Here is a 19767-nt window from a genome sequence, read left to right as displayed (position 1 = left end):
TCTGTGACTTGGAAACCTATATCCGACTATAAACGTGCTCATAGCGAACCTTTAGCATGTGTATTCGGTGTCGTATCTTGGAGTTTTGTAAACCGTCAATACCTACACATAGGACGGCTACAAAGGTTTTAGGACAACATCTTTAACGTGGTTCACCATACCAGACTTGCTTTCATAATCTTAATTTATTTTACTTTTATTTACATATTAATTGTTTATTTTGTTTTACTTTACCTCAAAAGACTTTCCAATTTGTTTTATATATTATTTATATTATAAAGGGTTTTGCGTTTGGCTTTTTTTTTATAACAATCTAAATCCTTTGTATATTAATATTACTTTCTTTCCGTACTACTGTTTTTTTTGGGGGTCTGAATCCGTACTACTGTTATAATGTGTGTGCTTGCTTCTTTAACTTTATGCCAAAATCCTTAATTTATTCTATAGTGCGGTTGAAGTCTAAATTGAATATTTGATTAATGAGATTATCACTTGGTTCAAACTGTAGTAAACAAAGTATTATCTTACACGTGTTTCAAATAAATCATATTTGTATAGGTTGCGTCTTTATCATGGCATAAGTTTGATTATATATGTGAAATTATATGTCTATTGAACCTTTGAAGTTGTATCTGTTAAGTTTGAATTATAAATCCTATATGTTTCAAACTAATGCATAGAAATCGTGACTTTTATAATTTTGATATTATTCCTCTGCATTACACACATATAAAATAAAATTATTATAAATTTAAATATAAAATAAAAAAGGCATAACCCTAATGATTATGGGACCAGACCATATTGCATTTGTGCGTGTCGATTTGAGCTTTACAAAGATGCTGCCACTATAAGTCACTTGCATTTTGGTCAACCCACAATTAAATTTTCCTTTTATGAAGACAAATTTGATTTGAATATTCAATTGTTGCATTTTTGCAAATTTTTGTAGTATATTATTTACTTTGGTTTCAAATTCTTGAAAGAAAAAAAAAACGTGCAAACAGTTCTTTTGTAGTTTAATTGTTTTGAATTCAAAATCTATTAATTTTGCAAAACGGGCAGAGAGTTTATGTGATATTATTGCAAGTTTTATTGAGCCTAATTGTTCTTTACTTTGCTAATTGTCATTGCTTTGAATTTGGCAGAAAAACGTACAGTTTTTGTAGTATATATGCAGTAGTTTAACGCCTTAGTCTGATTCTGATTTGGGAGGCAATCCATTGCTATAAAATCCTTAACTAGTTGGCTGGAAAAGGGAGAGCAGCATATTTCGAGAAATGTTTTATTATAATTATTATGATTATTATTTTGTTCATCCACATTTTTTATTTTTCATGTGAAAGTTTCAAGTGTTCACAGGATACGAGCAATGAAAGTATACACTTACAAGGGCCACAAGTTGTTATATTTTGAAGAGGAGGGCTGTCATACAACCTAACTACATCGAGACATTATCTCTAAACGGTGAAATCCCAAAAGAACCTTTCAGAGGGATATCACAAGAATGATTGGCATTGCCAGATAAGTTTTTCCATTTGTTTTGTTTGAGAACTGGATTTTCAAGGCAGCATGTTTTATGCATAGTATTATGTTGTTGACTCATCTGGTGATAAATTCGCATATACATTACTGATTTATTGACTTGAGTTTTCCAATGATACATCTCTTCAATCTGCATATAACACCTAAGGCTTTAATGATATGTTATTTTGGGATTGTGTGTATATTTTGCCGGTTTGGCATTATTTTCGTTTTCTTTTACACTATGCTTTGGGATTCGATCAAGTAATAATCATGAAAAGCATGTGATATAACACCTTAAGGTCTCATTTGGTTTATGGGAAAGGAGGTTTGGGGATGAGGAAATCAATTGCTTTTCCCATGTTTGGTAAGTCCAAGCATGGGAAATGATTGTCTGACGCATGGGAAAGTAGGGGGAAAAGTGAAGTCCTCCTCTCAACTTGGATTTTGTTTTCCCTTCTCATGGGAAAGTTTGGGAAAATAAGCCAACATTCAATACACATTTTTCATGAACATTTTATCCCCATGAACAATTTAGAATTGCAATGTATCATTAAATATATTCTTTTTTTATTTAATTTAATATGCGTATAATTGAAAAATTATACAAACTTTGTTTTCCATTCCTACTCAAAACAAACATGGGAAATGAAACAAAGTGAAATCTCCCCGTTACTTTTCCCGATATGACCAAACGTGAGAAATGAATCTTTCATTTCCCATTCCTTAAGAAATGATATGGGAAGTGATTTTCTCTCAAATCTATCCCGAGAACCAAATGATGCCTAAGACTTTAATTACCTGACCAATATGAAAAGCATTTTTGGACTTTCATTATTGTTGGTTACTATTTCGACTTGCATGTTTAAATCATGAAGGCTTTGTTTATCATTTTTTTTCTTGGTTTCCTTCATAATGCATACTAATGCTAATAATTTGTTTACCCTCTTTAATGACAGTTTATGAACGTGGACAAATATAATAGTGTTAGGTGTGTCCCTTAAACGACATTTTTCGCTCTCAGAATGTGAAATCAAATAGAGCTATTTGAACCAAGACTTGTAAGTGTGAACTAATATTTTTTTGACTGTAAAGCCTTGAAAGTAGTCACATTGAGTTCATTGTCATGAAGTGTATATGGAGAAGACTCAAACAAAATGATGTAGGGCTTTCAACCCGTAAATCCTTTGAGGTATTATTGGCAATCTTATGAAATATACTAGTGGGGGTTCTCGTCTCAAGATCCTTTTATTAATTATTTTTATTTTTATTTTTGTGGTCTACATTCGAAACCTAATGGATTTGCTTTACATATTTTAAACGTGGGGTTGCTTTATGTTCATGACCTTGATATTACCTTACAATAATAATTATTAAATAAGGATTTTTGGCGAACTTGTTGTGTGGGTGGGTGCGAAGTTTTCTTATATTATGATACATTTACTTTTTTAGGTGAGAAAACAAATGGACATCATTAATCCCATCAATATCATTTCATTCAATTAAAGCTAATTATAAATGCAAGCCTGCAATCAGATCAATGGCCTACTAACAGATCAGATGATGATTGGCATGGCCAGCTTGTATATAAAAAGAAGGTGAGCAATGATATTTCTACATGGCTATAGTAAAGGTAAAGTCTCGATCAAAATTCAAAACAGACCCTAAATGGCGGTCCATTTGTACCATGAATGGTTGGCAAGTCATGTGACCTTTACCAGTTTACCCACATTTGGTTGGATTGGATCTGGACAAACCACCAAATTTAAAGAAAAGGATAATAAGCTTTGAACATTTGGTTGTCGATGTTGGACCCTGTATGAGTGGGGGTAAAGTTGTAGTCATTTTCTAGGTTATTATCATTACTTCAGGAGATTCTTTCTTTTTGCCGTGTTTCGCTCGAAGGGTTTCTAAATATTACTTGGCTTTCTAGTTAAGTCATTTTTTTATACAAATGCATATGAATCATAGAAACAATTTTAGTGTGTATAATGATGGGTTTTGGGTGTGTTTATAAAGTGTTTTGGGTGTTGGGTTTTTTTATAATTTCATATATTCATCATATGAATCACAATTTTACATATATTCATCACAAAAAGAAAATTTATCACACACACCTATGAAATAATTGTGAACTCAAACTGATGAGAGGAGGAGTGGTGCAACAGCATAGATATTTACCATTTAATTAGTTATTTTATGATATATCGGTATTTTCTTATTTATGTAGTTTTAAGATAACTTTTATTATATAAGTGTGATTTTATAATTAATTAGTTTGCTTTTGGACCAAGTAGTCTTAGTGCCCAAGTCTTGTAAAGACTATAAATAAGGTTAATGTAATACTTGTAGGGAGTTTATGTTAATGATTAATGAAATAGTTTATTTGTGGCATGGATTTGCTACGATATGTGTGAGTTTGTACTAGCTTTAGATTTCAATGCTCATATATGTAGTTGGTGACTTGTGTTCGGATCCCGATCCACATCAAGGAGACACCTGAAATTTGAATCAACCACACGAAGTGATGTAGAATTTATTAAATGCTTGGTAGACAGGGCACATTTCTTTCTTATTAGGTGGTGTTGAGAGTTAGGAGCTATGTGTATGCATATATGTGCAGAAAGGTAGGTAGGTATCAATATCATCGATGTGAGTGGACCTTCAATAATTTCATCAAATAATTTGAGGGGAACGGACCCATTTCCATGTGTTGATACCGTTTTAGTCACATAGATATCGCTCATTATTATTGTTGCCCTCTGTTTTAAGAATATAGATTTGCAACAAATCTGTCCAAAACACCAAAAATAAGAAAATAAAAAGGTTTTTTACACATATCTTCCATTTTCAAAAAGGAGAACCACGTGCTAAAATGTCCCAAGGAGAACCACGTGCTAAAAAGAGTGTGAACTTTGAACCATCCACACTCCAAAAGCTTTTTATAAAGAGATATTAGTTGTATTCTTATCACTAGTGAAATAGGTAAATCTTATATCATTTAATTTATATAAACAAATAAATAAAAAACTCAAAAAATGATAATTAGTCTATTGAATTTAATTTTAAATATTAAATTACTTTGATGCCCTAGCGAGTGTTTTCGATTTTTTTTATGGAGTTTTGAGGTTGGGCTTGTTTTAAGAAATCAATTGCAGTTTTATAATTTATAGGATATCGAAGTCTCTTTGTTATATTGTAAATGGGTTTTGAGTGTGTTTCTAAAGTCCATGTCTATTTCATATATGATTTTTTTATTATTTATATATCATTTGGGTCCCTATATTTGGTATAAGAGTGAACCTCGTTTTTATAAACCCTCAATTTATCAATTTTGTGGGTCAAGTTGCTGATATATGTTATCACGCATTGACTCATCTTCTACAATATACTAGATTATTGTTCCTCTAAGTCTAAGGTACATACATTTAAATTGCATGATGACAAAGCGACGCCATATTGTCAAGTAGATGTTTTTGGACATGATTAATGGACACTCTCTGCAATTACTATATTAGGCTGGAGGTGCAAGATTTGCAACGCTGTACCTACTCCCACAAATATTAGCTTACCCCTCCTTCCCACATGTTGTCTGTTCTTTTTGTTTTTTAATCTAATAAACTAATCAAATTTTTCTGCTTTTTCGTCTTTTGACCTGAGTCCTTCCCCTCTTCGTCATTTGCTTTTCTACCTCTTTTCTCTTTCTTTCTTTTATTTATTTTTTTATTTATTTATTTTATTTTTTTATATGCATCATTTTAAATATATATAAAAATCTTCTTTGTATTCGGCTTATGGGAGGTTGAAATTATAAAAAAACCCAAGCACTATTTAAACATATAAACACACCCAAAACCCATCATTACACACACTCAAAACCCATTTATAAACACACCCAAAAAGTTGACTTTGGGGTTTATTTTGGGTGTGTTTTTATGTTTAAATAGTGCTTGGATTTTTTTTATAAATACATGTCTAGGATTGAGTTTATTTATAAATTTGTATATTTTCTATCCTCACTCTAGCGCAATATTTCATGAACTTAATGTACAATATTAATACATAAATACACATGTTATAACGCAATAGATTAATAACATCATATGAGAGTATAACTGTCCATTCTAATTTGTTTAATAAATAAACGTGGAGGATTTGATTACGTTATGTGGGGAAGTGAGTTGTGATCTTTTGTTTTGTTTTTGGTATATGTTGTGATCATCTTTGTTTCCTCCTTGTGTTGCGTCATGGGCTAATCACTACTCATGGCATATTATTTACATGCATACCATACCAAAGCATATACGTAACAGTCCAAAACACGATTATTATTAAATTTGAAAATTAGAGTATGATCAATTTGAATACGGTCAAGCTTGCTTCATATGACGATGCGTCGCAGGCTCGCAGCCTTTTATTTGTCTCATCTCATTCATAATCATATATTTGAATTAATTACTTCTTCTTTCCTCGCTTAATTATAGTCATTGGTCCATGGAATACTACTGCATGCTAAGTCCTAAGTTTGGTATCAAGCTCTCTCTCTCTCTCTCTCTCTCTCTCTCTCTCTCTCTTCAACAGAGATAAAATTTTAAGTACAACGATAAATACTCTTAATCATTTGAGCTACAAGCTCCAAATATACCTAATTATTTCTCTTTCTATGAAAATAGGCATTTCCAAGCAAACTATAAAGTTGATATCTAATGAAAATAATAAAATAATAAAATATAAGAAGAAGCAATTTTAACTTTAGAATCTTAGTTGGGTTTTCATCTTCAAGTGGATTATGAGGATCTGTGTATGGGCTTGCTGTTGAACATATAAATGTCTATCTCATTAAAGTGTGGTCTTATAATCATCGAAGAATTATAAAACTTGATATCAATTAGGAGCTCAAATACAACTAAGCCTGCAGCTTGATTAAAGTTAGTGTTTTAAGGCTAATATAAGAGCTAGAAGGATTCCTATCTTAATTGTGGATTAGAAGTTATGAACCTAATACAATAAAAACTTCTCAAGAGTTTCTTGATGGACAAGACTCTTAGGTAGATGCATATAAATACAAGTGCCCTGCTCAACTGATCAAATCAACCCACACAAAAGAATTAACCCCATCTAAAATGAGTGTACAAGGGAATCAGATTGAGGAGATGTGCTTTTGTATATTCTTGATATTTGACAACTCTAATGGAAGACCAAAGATGCGTGTTCTATATCATGTGGAGTCATTATAATTTATACTTGCTACAAATTGTTTTCTTTTTGTACCTGGTGGGCATTTGTTCTTTTGGGCCCATTGGCAACCCAGATGCAATAGGGCCAAGTCAGAGTTTAAACGACATGTCGTTGAAGGAAGATCCTTTATTACAACTTAAAACGCCGTAGTTTTCATAAGATCCATGCTGAACCAGTTGAAAACCATAGCCCAGTGCAGTACAATAACGAGAAGCTTGCTATCCACAAAAACCAAGTGAGAAGTAATTGATAGTGTTGCAGCAACTATGATGGTTTTCAATTGCTGCTGTTTTCTACGTATTTATGAACAAGAAAACACACGGGAAGAAGATTTGAAACATTATTTTCCCACTGCTAAACACATGTACCAAGTTAAACAAAAACTCTGCAAGCATTCTATTATATGGAAGCTTCAACTTCATCTGAAGCCACTGCAGCTCCATTTGGGGTATCATCTGCATGCAGCTGAGCCGAAACATCATCTATAGCAGAGTTTAGCTGTGCAATCTTCTCAGCCAGTATTTTACGGGTTTTCTGTCAGATCGAATATGATAATTAACATCCCAGATAACATGATTCAAATCAAATACTTCAGGAGATTGACCAATCAACACCCTGCAGATATTTATGTATTACAATTCAAGGCCACACCTTGTTGCACATCGCACCAATGGCCTAAGAAATCACAGGTCAAATTCCCCTCTTCACTTAACCATAAAGTTTTCATTTTATTTTTACCCCCCTCCCTTCTTTCTCGTTGCTAGAACAATTAAATTCTCACCTCAAGAGCTTTCTCTTCATCATAAATAAACTTTGGTAGCTTCCTCATCAAATCTTTTCTGTCGGCTCCAGCTAGTGCCTTGCTTATCTGGAAAGATGATATGCCAGTCAAATGCATGTTTCAGGTTGTATAGCCCATAAAAACCACATCCATGGCCAGTGGCGGATCCAGGATTCTCGGGTCATAGGGTAAAAAGTGTTGGAATTTTTTTAGACTAATTGTTGAGGTATTTTTAGGACAAATGAGTCATTTTTCTATCCAATTGTTTTTAAAAAAAAATTGGAAAAAAAAATTATTTCACATTAAAAAAAAAAAGGAGGAAACGGGGGACTACATTAATTTTAAAAAACAACATCATGGCGCGCTTCCTGATTCCACAATAAGAGACCACGACACAACTTCTTGGAAGTGCGCCATGATGTTGTTTTCTTTTATTTTTAAATTAATGTAGTCCCCTGTTTCCTCCTTTCATTTAATGTGAAATAATAAATAAAAAATTCTAATTTATTTTAAAAATAATTGGATAGAAAATGACTCATTTGTCCTAAAAATACCTCAACAGTTAGTCTAAAAAAAATTCAACATTTTTTACACTGTGACCCTATGACCCAAGAATCCTGGATCCACCGCTGGTGGGGTCAAGCAACCCCTCTTGTCCCTTAATATGTCCGCCCGTGTCCATGGCGCATCTCCAATAATCAATTAACACACCACCATATAACATTTAACAGATAACTACATGACTTTCCCAGTCCTCCGGTAAACTTCGGAAGGGAGGAGGGGGGCAGAATCTATGTCCTATAGGCACAAGAATCAGACTGCAGTACTGCAGTAACATTCTAAAGCCATGCAATAGACGATGAAGAGATATTCAATCATGAATCATTAATTCACACATACAGGCACATGTAGGTGAGGGAATGCAAATACATAGACACAAAGAGATTGTAACCATCGTGGTCACACAGAGACCTAATGCAATGGTAACAGGTCAAACTATGATAGATACAAAAGGTGAGTACTTCAACCATACCTGAGGCGCATATACACAACCTAATGCTCCAACAACAATCCCCCCCAATACAAACCCACCAACAAAGATACTCGCAGAACTTGGTCTGTCCCCACTGTACTAGCAAAAAGAAACAGAATTGAAGGGAAACAATATTAATAGGAAGAACTAGTCTACTAAGAGATATTTAAAAGAAAAAAACTAAACTTGAAACATTGAAACATTCAGACACTCATGGTTAGCTGTTATACTATCTCCTAAGCAACTGCTAGAAACTTATATTGAAAACATAAAAATAGGCATACCCTGCTCGGACAACAAGAGGTCTTCTATATGAAGTGGAATTTTGATTACTGGGGCTAACGTTCAAAAGACACTGGTACATTGGCTTTGAAGAAGAACCTAGCATCAAACATTAGGCAATAATTAACAAAAAAATTGAAAAATTAAAAATGTGAAATGTGAAATGTCAAATGTAAAAACTTCAACATGCAATGTTTACACATGGTAGACAGAGTCTCATGAAACGTATTGAGTTCAATCCAAGATGAAAGAGAATGAATTAAATACCCAACTAACATGCCCGAGAATAAAAAAAGGATGGACCAAGAAGCTCAGAAATACCAGCTAGTGCATCCAAAAGTTCCAACCAAAGCACCTCTAATTCACACTTAACAACTTGCAAGCGTTATATGCCCAATAAATTAATCTAATAATACCCTTTAAATTAATGTTCAACTGTTTAACTGAAGTAAGGTAGCATGTACAGACAATTGGTTTATTGATAGAAAAGTAACAGAAGGTGGGATTGAATCATAGGACTCTTCCAATGAAAAAGGCAACCATCAAATTCACATAGACCCACAAAAATCAGAGAACTAGAAAATGGGTATCTCTTACATTTCAGTTTCTAATCCTTCACAAATGGAGCCTTAGCTTGCATTAAACAAACAAACCCATAAAAGAGCTCGTAGACTAATTTGCTAGATCAACAAAGGCTGAGAAATCTACAATTTCAGGAGTGATCCGATTAACTACATAAACCAACACATCACAGCAACTAAATTACAATCTTTTAATGTATAAACACAAGAGAGAAGGGGGAAAAAAAAACGAAGAGGATGAAATGATTACCAGCTAAGAAGTGGGTTTTGGGATTTTGAACTGAAACGAACGAGCTCGGTAGAGCACTCATCGTCTTCAACTTCACAATACACAAGCTTAGAAACAGAGAAACGCAGAGAGAGAGAGACTAACGACTTGCTATTCCAGCGAATACAAATTTCGTGTTTCGATATTATCGAACTATCGCCTTGTTTCCAACCTTCAAGACCAGACAATATTAACAACATTTTAAAACTTTTTTATTTAAAAACATTTAGATATCAAAATGATGAGGTTCAGATCTTTCAGGCCTTAACTTAACTTGGGCTGGAGTGGCCAAATGGGCCAAGTTCACGTTTTGGCCCAAATCCTTTTGTTGTTAGATTCATTGGGCCTCGAGCCTCTTTGTGACCACCCCAAAAAAATCAAGGACCAAGTAATAAAATTCTTAAGTTCACATCAAGTAATCAACTAAAAATTATTTCAAGCGGACATGGGTTTGACTAGTTGGATACGAGAGTGAGTTCGACCTCTTATTTATAGATTAAATACCCTTAATTTAAAGTACTATCAATTGTATCAACAAAAAAATAAACTAGCCTCGCAAATTAGAATATTACCCAACTCTATGCATTGAAAAAAAGAGATAAAAATTTGAAAACCTAGCTAGGATAAGATCATTCCTCATGGAAGCTTTGCACACTTAATCCAAATTATGACCCAACAGAAATGGTCCAACCCAATTCATGATCCAAAATAAATGGGCGAACCCAAATCATGACGAAAAAATAAAATGGAGATTCACTATAATACCCAGTATAGGAGCTCAAATTATAAAAAAAATCATATATGAAATGAACTTTAGAAACACACCCAAATCCAATTTACAACATAACAAAAAGGCTTTTAACTTCTTTTAAATTACACAATTATTATTGATTTCTTAAAACAAATTCAACCCAAAAACCTCATAAAAAAAGCCTAAAGTATTCAATGGGGTATCAAAGTAATTTAATAATTAAAATTAAATTCAATAAGACCAGCTGTCATTTTTTGAATTTTTTTAAGATATGTTTATAAAAATTAAATGATGTATGATTTATTTATAGTTTTAGTACTAAGAATGAATATATAACTAATATCTTAAAAAAACGATTCAACCCGATTCATGACCTTATTGGCATTGGTTCTTTTCAGTTTCGACCCTCCCCAGTCGTGACCTTTTCAGTGCCCTCTAAAAAAATTATTTTTATCGATCATGTCATGGGGGAGTACATGGGGCCAACCAAGCAATTTCTGAGCAATATGATCACATAACAAAACCTCTGAACCCTTGATTGATTCTAGGGTTTTGCTTAATTTGATGTACATAATATAAAATATATAAATCGTTGACCAACACGCCCACCCTCCTCCATCCACATTTGAGATTTGTCCTATCTTTGTTGTTTTTGTTTTTAAAATAAATAAAGATTCGTATGCACCTGGGTGGGTCCATGGTATAAAATAATGTGAATGGATAGCGTCAAGTTGTGTCGGGTGGCTGATTGGCATGATTTCACATTCATTTATAAATAAATAAATAGAAAAAAAAAAAAAAAAAACTTAAAATGATTTAATAGAGAATATTGCTCGGGGAGGGTGATGGCCCGAGCATACCTAATTGATATGACTGAAAGAGACTCTGGAGTTGGGGTCAGCCATGGTCATGAACCGACCCACACGTTAGCATTAATTTAAGGTTTGATTGAAAAGAAACCTCAACCAAATTAATATTCAGTTTAATGTTTTTCTAGCATCCATATGCTAGGTAAAAGGATGTTTCTTATCTTGCTACGAACCATTCATTTTGTCGTGTTATCAACTTATCATCGCCTATCACGTACGAAGAGAGATAAAAATAAGAATATTATGTAATTATGACATATATCTTTTTGATTAAGTCAATAATTGGACCTTAATTACTTGTGTGACTCTTGAATTAGCGTTGAGGCCACGCGGGATTATTTTGTGTCATTGTCAATTTGCAAATTTGGAGCACTTTATACATGGTTGACTAAACCCTAATTAAAAACGAAGCATTTAAAAGTTGAGCATAATCGATTGTGTGTTAGGTCTAACTTGGTCAAGTATTGAATTGGTTTCCTGTCAATTTCGTGTCATGGTTCTTCTAATCAACTACTAAAGCATTTTTGAACATTTCAATTAGATTAAAAACTAGTTAGTATACGAATCTACCATATATCACTCATTACAACACATAAAGGGAAAAATAAAAAGGGAAAATGAAAATATCATACTTACCATTTCGAGCCCATGATTATTATTATATTATTCCCTAGCTTTCATGCACGTTTCTTCACTTCTGAATAAGAAAAATAAAATGGAGGATCCGAGAATATAAAATGAAACCATTAATAACGCACATGAGTTTCTTGGAGTAAGTATAAAAATATGTAGAGATAGAAACGACAAAAGCTAATTGAAAGCTATGTGCTTTCTGCATTTGGTCAATTTCATACAAACCTCCATGTGCGATGATGCACGGGCTTTTCTCGTTTCCCTTTTTACCTTTACAAATTCACACACTGGAAATTTTTGGGCATTTTAGACTAAATGGAGAAGTACCAGCTGAGCCAATAGAATAGCAAACAGAGCATGCACCGGCGTGGAGCGGGTCACTTCTCCTAAGTGTCCTCACCCCCTCACGTTCCCAAAATGATCGAGTAAAACATAAATTTTCCAAAGTTTTTTAAGAATTGAAATAAATTTTATTCATCATTGAGTTATTTGTGTTTACTAGTCATCTTAATACGGAAAACTTCACGTGATGGAAGAAATATGCACAGGATTATACCTAAGAATTACTACTTCAATCTAGGACCACGATTTCGTGTAGGTTTTTTTTAAAGTCGTAATCTAAAATAGTACTAAAGAGTACCCATCTTTACATGTTATTTGTAACATCAAATTGGACTCAAAAGAAACTTTAGATGCATGTATTTCTACTTTGTTAGTTTATTCAGGGAACGTAAAGATAAATGCTAAAAGTTCCCGACTTGCATGCAGTACCTCTTCTCTTCCTTGAAAAGGAATAAAGCAGAAAACTGAGGCCATCAGTTTACTGGTTGGTTTTTTATTTTGTTTTCGGTCAGTATTGGTAGGTTCTTTAAAATAAAAACATAAAAAATAGAGGGGCTTCCACAACTTTTTCTCCTACAATGGACATATCATCAACCCTTCTGCATGTCCTTTTTCTGTTCTATTTTTTTATTTTTTATTTTTGTTTTGATGTGGAGCCACTGGTGTGGATGCAAAGACCAAATTGGTCAGCAGAGCAAGTGACCCAAACGAAAGCGAAAAGAGCCATAAGTATTTGACCTCAGCAGCTCCGCTGGATGACAGTGGCAGTACACCAGGCAATAAAGTTTTCCCCATAAATGATGGCACAACGCAAGCGAGCCTGTCTTAATACAGTAAAACACTGAGCAACCTTTTTTTCTCCCTTCTTTATTTATTTATTTATTTGCATATGTTTTTGTTTAGTCGTTATAAAAGACAAAAGCCATTGATTCCTATTATTGCTTCCAGCCTTCACCAAATCAAAACTGTTGCTTTAGCATTTGGAAATAATTTTTTTTTTATAAAGGAATTAAATTTGGGAAATGGGTTTTTTCTGGTCAAGAACATAATTAAAGAAACCGTGTGTGAATCGAACTGCTCCTTAAATTTTCACCAAATAACCATCCCATTTTTATCAAAATCTCTCTCTCTCTCTCTTAAACCCAGAAAAGGAAACTAAGAAAAAAAACACATTTGTTTTTTTTTCCCAATATAAAGGTGACCAAATCAATCAATTGCAGCCCAACGCAGCCGTTGGTTTCAGAACAGCCTCCCCTGTTCTCTCTCCGAAGCTCAAGATTCAAAAAGATGGTGCCTTTCTCTCTGGGTCTGGGCCTGTGGCTCGGGTTGGTGGGTGTGGCTATGGCAGCATCAGAGAGTAGCTCACAGTCGAGGGAGCTTGATCGTACACCCACATGGGCTGTTTCTGGTGTCTGCGCCGTTATCATCATTATCTCATTGGTTTTGGAGAAGGTCCTTCACAAAGTTGGAACGGTAAACTTCTCTGCAACTGCAATTGAACAATTTACCTTTTTCAGCTTTGGTCCGTTTCTTAATGTCCATTGGTGACTTTCTTCTTCTCATGTGGCTGCCTTATTAATTTGCTGCAAATCTTAGATCGCAGCTCAAGTTTCCTAAGCTTTTTGACCATAGTTTGACTGTCAGCTATCCCAGTGGTTTTGTTTTTGGTTTTTCCCGGCTTTCTTTGAGCAGGAAAATTTGCCACCATTGACTGAATTTTATGTTTATGGGCTGTCTTTTTCTTTTGGACTCCTTGGTTTATATTAACGCCCTATTTTTCTTTTTGGTTGAAGATTTTTCATTATTAATGACTTCTTAAGTTTTTAGAGGAAAAGAAAGTTTAAAGTTCTTGGATTTATTTAAACGAAAGGATTGAGGGTCCATATTAATTTTTCTTAAATTTAATGAAATTTACCCATTTATCTCCTTCCCAGTATCTTGTTCATTATCATGGCTGCTCTTATTATGAGATTGATAATCTAACATTTATGATACTGTTTATTTTCATGTTCTTTTCATTTTGGGTTTAGTTCTCATACAATTAATTTCTTGAAACTAGAAGTTGATGTGTTGTTCTGTTTGGTGGAAGAAAAATTTATTAATTTGACAATGTCGTCTCTTTTGATTAACTTTATTCTGACCTAAAAAAACTTTCAATTCAGTTCCTCACGGATAGGCACAAGAGTGCTCTGTTTGAAGCTCTGGAGAAGGTTAAAGCAGGTGAGATGCAGTTCACATTTACCCGCAATCATGTCTATCTTGCAGAATGATGAACTTGATTAAAAAATTAAACCATTTTCATCATGTTTTATACTTTATAAATACTATTTTTATTTATTTATTTGAATCATTGCATGAAACATCCAGTTATGGATACGCATTTGACTTTGATAAAATTGTTGCAGAGTTGATGATTCTGGGCTTTATTTCACTACTCCTGACTTTTGGGCAGAGTTACATTGCCAGAATCTGTATTCCACTCAAGGTTGCAGATACTATGCTGCCATGTACCGTAAAAGATGAGGAGGATGACTCAACAACTAGTCACCGGAGACTCTTATGGTATGACCGAAGATCTTTAGCTGCTGCCGCTGATTATAAATGCAAGACTGTAAGTATATCCTCTTCCTCGTATATATTTTATATCTTTTTTCATATTGAATTTGTGAGTAGTAGACATGCATGGATTGAACAATTGATTTGGTCTGAACCCTACGGGTTGGTTCAATGTCCATGAGGCCTAAAAACTAAGTTATCCATTACGTTTGGCACCGGGGCCCTGCATATACTATAAGGAGTATTGGGTGCTGTAAGAGGCTGCATAGCTTAAGTTGCAAAAGAAGTAAAAAAGAAGAAGAAGAAGAAGAAGAAAGTGGAATAATTCTGCTGACATCTAACCAAACTAAAATTGTAAGAGTAACATCACCATAGATGAGTTTGAAAATTTTCAATATGATTGGACTGGTGGGGATGGATTTTGGACAAATAATCAAACTGAAATTTGATCTGTCTAAACTTGTTCATCCCTTAACCAATTCAATGTATAATACTTTTTAACACTTAGTAAAATGAATTCATTAGTATGTAGCTGAGTCCTAGTGAGTTAGCCCACATGTTTCTCATGGATCTGCAACTTTAAGATTTTCCAAGAATTTCACCCTCCACCTTTCTGTTATATTGTTTTCTATTTAGGTGAACAATTTTCTAAATTTAAAGATCGTCTATATAGTTTTTTCATCACCATATGAACTTACAAGCAGTCATGTGGATGATAGCTAATCTGATTCTTGTTAACAGGGGCATGAGCCACTTATATCAATTAATGGATTGCACCAATTGCACATCCTCATATTCTTCTTGGCAGTCTTTCATGTGTTATACAGTGCTATCACAATGCTGCTTGGAAGGCTAAAGGTACAGAAATTGGCAAGAAATTGACTTATAAATTCTCTTTGTTCCCTTTTGCAACTAATGAACTTGAACAGGACTTGCCTTGTTGATCAATCTACCTTACCATGTAAACAGTTTTTAAAACTTTCGCATTTAATGATATATTCCTTGTTTTCTGCATGTTTCTCTCCACAGATTCGAGGCTGGAAGCAGTGGGAGGCAGAGACTTCATCCCATGACTATGAGTTCTCAAATGGTATATGATCCCTTGATGCACACATTCCCTCACTCTTGAGTATAAATATTCCAATGTATTGATAGCTAAAGATCTTTGTTGGAAGCTAAACTTGATTATGTTTTCTGGGCAGATCCTTCGAGATTCAGACTTACCCATGAGACATCATTTGTTAGAGCACATACCAGTTTCTGGACTAGGATTCCATTCTTCTTTTATGTTGTAAGACATCTTCAACTAAATTTCTGATTTTTCCTGTTCTTTCCTTTTGACTGATAGTGACAGAATATGTCAGTAGGGTAGAGGTACAAGGGACATTATATTAAGAATGACTTCGAAGTCATAATTGTGGTAGTTTTAGTTATGTCCATAAGATGAGCACAACTGATACAAGGATGCTATGAGAAAAATATAGGGCATATGGATTTTGCAACTTGCAATCACATAGTCAAACCTAGTAGGCTGTTATTAGTCAAATACAGTTTGGTAGTCTCTGAGTTTCTGTATTCTTGCTCATGTATTATATGTTAAAACTGAACTTCTTAAACTTATATTTTGCAGGGATGCTTCTTTCGACAATTTTTTAGGTCTGTTAGTAGGTCTGACTACTTAACAGTGCGCAATGGATTCATCACTGTGAGTTTCATTAATTTTAAAAATTTGAGAATTCCATATTGCATGTGTCATCCCACTTATGGAAATGCCATATGTTCAGGTCCATTTAGGTCCAGGAAGTAAGTTTAACTTCCAAAAATATATCAAGAGATCATTAGAGGACGACTTCAAGGTCGTTGTTGGAGTTAGGTAATATCAATATTTATCATGTGTTTCTTAGTACATCACCAGCTGTAGATTTCACTAGCCAATCCTGCCTTGTTTAGTTTGGAGTACAAATATCCTGAATTGTTTCTTCATGTTGTTGGCAGTCCTGTATTGTGGGCATCATTTGTGATCTTTTTGCTCCTTAATGTTAAAGGTAAGCTACTTCTTCCTTGAAAAATCCTTTTAAATTATATTTATTCTGACTTTATAGTTCAATTTAATTGATTGACTTTACTGTATAATAATGTTCTTTCAGGATGGCAGGCATTGTTTTGGGCATCCTTGATCCCTCTCATTGTAAGACATCGTATTTTTGTGAAAAGATAATCCAGTTTAGTTGGAAAACTGAAGTTTCTGACCATATATGTAAATGTAGATAATCTTACTAGTTGGAACAAAACTTCAAGCCATCCTGACTAAGATGGCCCTAGAAATTACAGAAAAGCATGCAGTGGTTCAAGGGATTCCTCTAGTACAAGGCTCTGATAAATATTTTTGGTTTGCTCGGCCTCAGTTGGTTCTTCATCTTATCCATTTTGCGCTGTTTCAGGTATTGGATTGCCTTCTCTTTTGCACACTCTAGTATCTTTGAGTAGTTTGTTCTGATTTCTCATACTCTCTATTATTGACCATCTAATTAGTTTTCTGGTACATGCAGAATGCATTCCAAATTATATATTTCTTCTGGATATGGGTAAAGAACTGTTCCCACTTTTCTATTTCTATCACTCCAAATTGCGTCTCATGTCTAATACTCAAATCTTGACTGACAACCTTTCTGCAGTATTCATTTGGGTTGAAATCTTGCTTCCATGCCAATTTCAAGCTTGCAATCGCAAAAGTAATTTCAGGGTAAGCATTATCTCTCTTGATTTAATGTTCTTGCGTGGATCTAATGGGAGTCTTACATACGTAATTTGGTGAGTATCTTGCAGGGTTGGGGTTCTATGTTTGTGCAGCTACATTACACTTCCACTGTATGCCCTTGTAACTCAGGTATTATTATTTGAAATTCCGAGTTTCTTCATACATAAATCTTGGAGTGCCTTATGCCATTATCCTATTAATTGTATATAATTAAACTGGATGAAAAATTGTTGTGGTGAACGTTGCAGATGGGTTCACACATGAAGAAATCCATCTTTGATGAACAAACATCCAAGGCCCTTAAGAAGTGGCACATGGCTGTGAAGAAGAAGCACGGTGGGACCCATGGCGGCAAGTCTCCTACTCAAACCCTGGGTGGCGGGAGCTCAACTCTTTCGACGGTGCACTCCTCCGGAGGACGCACGCTGCATCGTTTCAAAACAACTGGTCACTCAACCCGCTCATCTGTCTTTGATGATCATGAGACATCTGATCTTGAAACTGATCCTTTGTCACCCACATCAACTACAAACTTGATTGTAAGAGTGGATCAAATGGAGCAGGAAACTGAAAAAATTGAACCCCACGACAACGAACAAACCAATAATCCAGACGATTTCTCATTCGCCAAGCCTGCCCCGGATAAAGAAACATGATGAACAGATGACATCTCGTTGTGTTAAATTTTTGTTACGAGGGAGAAATGTTAGTAAAATTATTTGAAATGCAGCTGCAAGCACTTGCATATCTTGTACATTAACTTTCTTGTTAATACATTAGTAGCTATTAGTCAACAAAATTCCTGTTTGGACTGGCCTGATTTTTTGCTCAATCATTCTGAATCTCATCTTAGCTGATATACTTGTTGTCTATGTATTTCATGATGGATTTTGTAGCATACATGAATGAAAAAGTATAAGGAGTGTTTATATTTACACTCAAAAGTGGTCTATGAACATCTCTAATTAAAAACTTCTCTCCCACTTTGTACTCTTTCATAATTCTTAAGAATGGTAGTCTGGAATCTTTGAAAATAGGGTTGGGTGTCCCTAGAATTTCATAATTTGGTTAGGTGTTTAAAAACATCTGAGTGTCAAATGGAGCCACTCAATTATAAGGAAATGAACAATTTGCCTGATCCGAATCCCCTTAAGGGCATCTCCAACAGTGAGGCTGTAATGAGGGGTATAATGAGGGTGACCTTAATAGCAGCTCAATCAATGAACCCCTTAATATTATATGGCTGAATTGAACCCCTCAACACACCCCCTTAACATATAGCTCCCAAATTGTTGGGTCCAAAGTTGGATAAGAAAGCCTCTCCCATGGTTTAGTTTGACTTGTCAACTAGAATGGCTGAAATTTTTCAAGTGGATGAACAATTGGAACTGGGTTCACATTGATACAGTTATCACTATCAGGACAAGGCACTTGCAAATTTTGTGTACAATCGGTTACACTCAAGATTTTCTCGACGTGAAGACACTAGTGTCTCTCGTCTTGTCAGTCCGTATTGGTACATTTTTACCTACCCAACCTACCATGATAAGATATTTGCGGCTCCAAAGCGTACAAACTAGGGGCGGATCCAACCAAAGATTTTCTTTGAGTCTAATGAACCTTTTATGAAGCTTAGCTGTCCTCATGTCTGTTGTGCTCCTAAGATGCTCTCAATCATTTTAAATAAAGTGTTGAGATTCTCAGAAAGACTAATTTGGGTTTTGGTCACATTCTTGAATTATTTTCGGATAACGAATAGGTGGAGACCACATGTTAAAATTTCATGAAGTTTCTCGATCCAATCTCAAACCTTTTCTTTCACAATTTTTTTTTTAATACATAATTTTTATTGCTTTGCAAGCAAATAGTTAGACAACATTGCTTGTACCTGCATTTTCTTGTAGGCAGGGCAGTATTTGAGTTTGGCTCTGCCTTTGCCCACCTTCCTCTTTTTGCCCAACACATCAAATTGTCTAATGTTTTGTGCTTGTATTTTAGTTTTTTTGTTAACATCAAATGGCATGAACGTGTTGACTTGGTATGAACCATGTCGTTCCATAAATTAGCCAAAACCGACATGTAGCTTCAAAGAGTTTGTTGTCACGGGCTTCTTGTTCTAAAGTATATCAACTGTCAAATTTATGGCTGATT

At 34.4% G+C, this 19767-nt stretch overlaps 2 protein-coding genes across 3 annotated transcripts; one reads left to right on the top strand and one right to left on the bottom strand.

Annotated features, from left to right (window-relative positions):
* Positions 1-6857: 6857 nt before the first annotated feature.
* On the bottom strand, positions 6858-9905 carry LOC103340461 (uncharacterized). 2 transcript variants are annotated; one of them, XM_089043032.1, is made up of 6 exons: positions 9690-9891; positions 9456-9589; positions 8861-8957; positions 8577-8670; positions 7544-7630; positions 6858-7296 (listed from the first exon to the last, which is right to left on the bottom strand). In XM_089043032.1, exons 3-6 carry the CDS (start codon positions 8938-8940, stop codon positions 7162-7164), a joined length of 396 nt encoding a protein of 131 aa, XP_088899158.1. In that variant the 5' UTR covers positions 8941-8957; positions 9456-9589; positions 9690-9891; the 3' UTR covers positions 6858-7161. The 2 variants fall into 2 exon arrangements, with proteins under 2 accessions (XP_088899158.1, XP_008242101.1); XM_008243879.2 differs by lacking the exon at positions 9456-9589 and having other exon boundaries at positions 9690-9905.
* A 3209-nt stretch (positions 9906-13114) lies between these two features.
* MLO10 (Seven transmembrane MLO family protein) lies at positions 13115-18415 on the top strand. The gene is made up of 15 exons (XM_008243880.3): positions 13115-13775; positions 14465-14522; positions 14708-14913; positions 15600-15716; positions 15888-15948; positions 16061-16149; positions 16489-16563; positions 16643-16731; positions 16854-16903; positions 17006-17046; positions 17126-17299; positions 17408-17443; positions 17534-17601; positions 17685-17745; positions 17865-18415. Exons 1-15 carry the CDS (start codon positions 13590-13592, stop codon positions 18270-18272), a joined length of 1719 nt encoding a protein of 572 aa, XP_008242102.2. The 5' UTR covers positions 13115-13589; the 3' UTR covers positions 18273-18415.
* Positions 18416-19767: the final 1352 nt, after the last annotated feature.

The sequence above is a fragment of the Prunus mume genome, linkage group LG8, assembly GCF_029339155.1.
Source record: "Prunus mume cultivar Tortuosa linkage group LG8, ASM2933915v1, whole genome shotgun sequence".
NCBI classification, from domain to species: domain Eukaryota; kingdom Viridiplantae; phylum Streptophyta; class Magnoliopsida; order Rosales; family Rosaceae; genus Prunus; species Prunus mume.
This window is presented reverse-complemented; position numbering and strand designations above follow the sequence as displayed.